At 43.4% G+C, this 5754-nt stretch overlaps 1 protein-coding gene across 1 annotated transcript; it reads right to left on the minus strand.

Annotated features, from left to right (window-relative positions):
* Positions 1-292: 292 nt before the first annotated feature.
* LOC306746886 (BTB/POZ domain-containing protein 3-like) lies at positions 293-5459 on the minus strand (the record flags this gene model as incomplete). Its single annotated transcript, XM_079229868.1, has 4 exons — positions 293-1325; positions 2025-2143; positions 4001-4091; positions 5152-5459. The coding sequence occupies 4 exons, from the start codon at positions 5457-5459 to the stop codon at positions 293-295; spliced, it is 1551 nt and encodes a 516-aa protein (XP_079085994.1).
* Positions 5460-5754: the final 295 nt, after the last annotated feature.

The following is a 5754-nucleotide window of genomic DNA, read 5'->3' on the forward strand; positions in this document are numbered from 1 at the left end:
TATGCATATATACCTGCACATCTAGTGCAAGATATTGTTTATCTTTTAGGACTTTTGTTCATCCACGTATTTAGATGATCCAACATCTTGAGACATTTATCTGGTCCTACTCAAGTGGACCATTTGCTGAAATCAAAACCACACAAGACCTTATCACAGGTCTGAAAGTTTTTTTTTTTTTTGCACAATTGTGACAAAAATAAATACCAGAAAGTGACACTATGCACAAAGTGATAATTTTCTATTGTCCTTAAGTGCACTGAAAGTCAGTGAAGTGTGGACACGGGGGTTGTCAAGCGTAAAAGATGAGCTCAGGGATCTGTCCCCCCTGCACCCCAGTGCCATTAGTGCTGTCCGAGGAGCACTGGAACTGAAATGTCACTTTGCCACACTGCACCTCTGTCATCCCTTCCTGTCCAAAGTAGCTGAGCTCGCTCCCGTCCAGAACCACACTGGCAGTGTAGAAGGTGTCAGGCTCGATCTGGACTGGATACTCAAAACATACTGGGAAGGTGTTACTAGAACCATCAGAGAAGTATTTGCTGAGGTTTTGTCCCAGCAGTACTCCTTGACGTTTCAACTCAATCTTGGCACTGTACTCTGCTGAGCCACAGCTAGATCCATACAGGCCAAACCCTGCAATGAAAACTCTTTTATCCACTGCAAACTGTATGCTGTCACAGCGGCCCCGATAGCGCCACTGATTGCTTCGGTATGCGCACGACTGGAATCTGTGGCAGCGCTGGGGTGTCAGGCCCTTCCTAGGCATGCTGACAAACTGCATCTCGGGCTTCTTGGCTGCTGTGTACCACAGGAAGATGTCATTAGTCTCGTTAAGCGTCAACACGCCCGACTGGGCTGCTCCATTGGCAAAATCATCGAGCTCCATCGTAGGGATGCGTATCAGGTACATGGATTTGCCCAAAACCTTGCGCCTGTTGTCAGTCGACGAGGTGAGGTCCTGTCTCTGGCACTCAGCCTCAGCCCAGCTGAGCGCCGCCTCAAATACCACTATCTCTTTAGCATTAAGTGTCTCTCGCTGTAGGATACTCTCCAGGGTCTGGGTGTCGATGTCGCAGAAGCCCTCCGAGCGTAACGCCAGCTCTGCCTGGGCATCAATCACCTCCCAGCAGCGCTGTGTCAGGTCCGGCTCCTCGAACAGGCAGCTCTGCGAGAGTAACACACAGGCATTCTTGGCACTCAGGCTGGTTTCCAGGAAGTTGACGCATGCACGTGCCAGATGAGGGACAATGTACTTCTTGGCAGCATAAAGAGTGGCCAACACTGTGTCAGCACTCAGGTCAATCTCGTCACAGTAAATGTACCTGTTGACATAAAAGTGTGACTTTCTTAGTTTTATAGACATCATATCAAACACCACATAAGGTACATGCAATATCACATGGTTTGTTAAGAAGAATTAATTTCACAAAAAACTGTGTGTGAACAAACTTTGAATTTATGGTTAAGGCGGACAGATATTACAGTATTGTAAGCAATAGCATGCTGTATCTGTTCATGTCCATATTGGAAAACAATGACATGGGATTCTAAACAGAGTGAAATCATTGTGCAAACTAATCAAATGGGCCAACACAATAGTATTCCTCCTACATCCTCAGCACCTACCTACTGTAGCTCACATGCAAGGACACGAAAAACAAAACCCAGAAATAAATGTGATGGAGGAACAGCAAGGAGGATGGAGGAAGTGATTCATTGTGAGGAACAGAATGAATCTAATAAAAATAGCCAGATATTATATAACTCAGATAGAGGAAGAAACACTGAATTGAACACATCTGGCAGGGAAAGTGCGAGACAGGTTCGTCCAAACTGTGACAGAGATAGGCATGAACTCGTTTCATCAAACCTTGTTTTTTTTCCACCAACATCAAATGGAAACAGCAGTTATACATAACGATGCCACTATTTGTGTAAGAAGGACATTGTAGGTCGCACACAAGAACGGGGCTAGTTGAAGGAAGTACTATGTCTCAGAGGTAAGAGAGGAGAATCCTTACTTCAGCATTGCCAGAAATGCTGCTGGTTCCACATCTGGAATATGGATCTCATCATTGTTCTCAGCCAGTTCACCATAAAACATGGCATGGAACACTGAGCTGCCAACAGCCAAAACATACTGTTGGAAGAAGAAGAGAAAATAAAATGACGGAGTGAAAAGAGCGATGAAAACAAGCCGTAGTTCGTCTGTGATTTCACTGGAAACCACATGACCTGCAGTGACATCCGGTAAGAGGAGGAATGTGAATTGTACTAAATCCAATTAGTTCACATGTTGCTCTTTACATAAAAACACAAATGTCTTCATGGATATTGAACAATGCCTCATTCTAATCAGTGGAGAGACTAAACCTGTTGAGTTTCTCTCATAATGAGCAGAGCTCAGCCAGTTACTATTTCCCCTGAGGACAGGGAGACAGATTTCTAATGAACAAGATTGCAAAAAACAGGAAATCTGAATAACACAACTGAACCGAGTGCAGCAAAAGTTCAATTAACTGAAATTAATGACTTGTTTGAACTTATGATGAAATCAGATGCAACACAATGCTACTAATAATTCCAGTGAAAAGCACTGTATACAAGACTATGAATTCTTATTATACTAAACTACATTCATGTTTTAGTGTGTGCATGTCTGCGCTGTGTGTGTGTGAGTGTGTGCTACACAAGTATGTGTCGGTGTGTACGTGGGTGGAATACATTTTCTCGAAAAAGACACACAGACTTTCACTTAAAATTGCAGTGAACCCAATCCCAAATAAACCTGGCAAATAAAGGTATTTGAAAAGCAATGCTGTTGTTGTTGTTACATACTGAAATTTATTGAAGGGCGAGTATAAAATACTACATATTAGAATAAGATTAGTTCCACCTCTTGACCCATTGTATTTTACAGATGTTCACATAAATTCCTGCTTTTAGCTGCTAGCGGTATCCTCCATCTTGTATGGATATAGCTTTGTAAATTAAATCATAATGCATATCTGAGTTCCTGCCAAATGGACACAATAAAGATTGCTGCGGTGAACGTCATTATACCCCATTGGTATAATGTCTCAGCATAAAGTGCAGTTAAGTCATCCTCAATGTCCTTCCACAACTGCTTTCTATAAAGGCACAGAGGAAGTGCACTGCAGCTTCCAATCATAGATTATACATGTGGGTCTCATATAAAGAACAAAAAATGATGACCCATGCAGGGCTCATCTGACAGGGTGGACGTGGAATGGATAGCCGAGCCAAATTCATGGCTGCAAAATGACTTATCAGATTTAATGTGAACATTATAATCATATTCAAATGAAGTAGAGTGAATGATGTGCTTTTAGACGAGGCACGTGATCAAGGCAACCATAAACCTTAATCATTTACTATCTGTGAACACCTTGGAAAAAGCAATGAGGTCATATGGTGGACTAAACAAAGAAGCATGTTACAACTGGCATAAACTTAATATGGGCCTAATTATGACAATAAGGGCTACTTATAGTGCAGACATTGTACTTCCAATACAGAATTTAGAAGCTAACCAAGTAATCGAGTACACATGTATTTAAGTGAGATGCAGAGTTGAATCCAAATTCAACTCTGGCTTATCACAGTAACTGTGTGCTGTTGGGTGTGTTTGGTGAAAAGTTGAGTAATTGCAGCGCTGTGTCTGAAAAGCTGAGCTAAAGCGGAGACAAAGGCACTCCATCTCTGTGAGATGACTGCTGAAGAGGAGATCCCTTCCTCCTTTGCTCAGTCCCTGCCTCTACCCGTCTGCCTCATTTACATAAATAATTGACGACTGTCTAGAAAAGACACATGGTGCGGAAGTGAGCGTGGAGCACAAAGGATTTAACTTCCATTACTGCTGCCAACGAGAAAGATCATTCTTATGCTGATATGATATGAACAACACTGCGCTGATTGCCTGTTTGCTAATTTCCTCCACTGCCACCGCGACTTTACTGGTTGATGAGATTCTTACTCTGTGTCCTGGCAGCCGCTGGGTCCTTCCAGGCTGACCCACCACAAAGTGAACATCTGCCATCAGCTCATTGTTGAACATTACGGAGTTTCTGAAAAGGGAAGGAAGCAGTGTCAACAAAACACAGGAGACAATTAATTGGACATATTTTACCCTCTACTTTTGTTTTAGTAGAGAAGATAAGAGGAGAAAACGCATAACTCTGGGATAGGGTGAAATGAATGCACATAAACTCATTGATTTGTATTTTATGTGAGTGATAAAACATATACCCATTAACCTTTGGAAGAAAAATAAAACATTACAGTTATTTTTGTATGTTTTGCTCCCCTTAAAACAAGAGTTGTATCATTGTATAAAGTATTCCAACTGCTTCCGGCAAGACGAAAGACATTTCATTGATTCAACAGTCTCATTACAATACACTTAAAGTCTACATAAAAACAGGCAAACAAGACAATGAATTGAATGGAAAATCCCCACTGTGAAAGAATGGGACCAACAATGAAGCGACATTCATATATTATTGAATAGTGGAACATGTCACCGGGGTGGGTAAACAGCCCCATGAACTCTGGAGCGACAACAAAGCCAGGTCGGAAAACGCACACTTTGCTCTGGACAGCTGGGGTCTTTTACTGATGGGCCAAGGTAAATATTTAGGTTTTAGTACAGCGCAGCCTCTCCTGTTGTGCATATCAAACGCCCGGGGCCTGTCCGCCCTCTGATATGTCCAAGAGGGTGTAAACAGAGGCGGCCCCCAGCAGAGTCAGGGCAGGGCAGAGGGAACACCCACACCCACACACACACGCACACACACACACACACACACACACACACACACACACACACACACGCACACACACACACACACACACACACACACACACACACACACACACACACACACACACCATGTAGTATAAAGTATACAAGAATAATTACCTTGCAAGTGTTTTGGGGTACATCTTTATACATCTAATGGAGGCTCAGTTCATAACACTTGCAATTCAAATGCAGTGGAACCTTTTATCTTTTGTTCTTCATGAGAAATGTTTAGTTAAAGTGTGTGATTTTTCTGCCCTCAATGTACTGTTGAGTGAAACTGTAACGTGTTGTGAGACAGAAAGAGGCTTGCTGGCTGTGCTTACCTTTCTCTGATAGTGGAGTAGAGTCCTTGCCAGTTACAGTTCTGTATGGTGTTGTTGTTGTTGAGGTTCTGCTGCTGGTACTGTTGCACTGTGGTGGTGGACTCTGGGTTTTTGGTGGGAAAAATATCCGCTGCCATCTTCTTCTTCTTGCTCCTCAGAGTGATGATCTCATAACAGACAGGGGGCAGCTTCGAGCTGCCACTGGCATTCCCTTTTTTGGCGCTCTTACTTGACTTGCTTTTCACTGACTCCGGAAGCATTAAGAAGAAAGTCAGGCATTTCATGTTCCTTCCCTTGGCATCGACCATGAGTGTGTTCAACTGCTGAGCAGTGGGCTCGCGTGCAGAGAAGACATTCACCAGGACCAGGGCAGGTGTGAGGGAGATCCAAAGGGGACAGTGGAGACTTGAGCTGTACTCAGCCGTGTAGCAATCACAGGTCCTGTACGAGGTTTCGCCTTTCTGGAACTAACAGGACAACTCTCTTTTTCGCTCCTGTTTTGTCACTCCTCTGAAGAGACTGGTGATCCGAAGGCACTTTTCCTGTGTGAAGTTTGATCTGCTGACTGAGAGGCTCTTGTGGTTCCCATCCCTGCTTGTCCAG

This window comes from Taurulus bubalis, assembly GCF_910589615.1.
Source record: "Taurulus bubalis genome assembly, chromosome: 14".
Lineage (NCBI taxonomy): Eukaryota > Metazoa > Chordata > Actinopteri > Perciformes > Cottidae > Taurulus > Taurulus bubalis.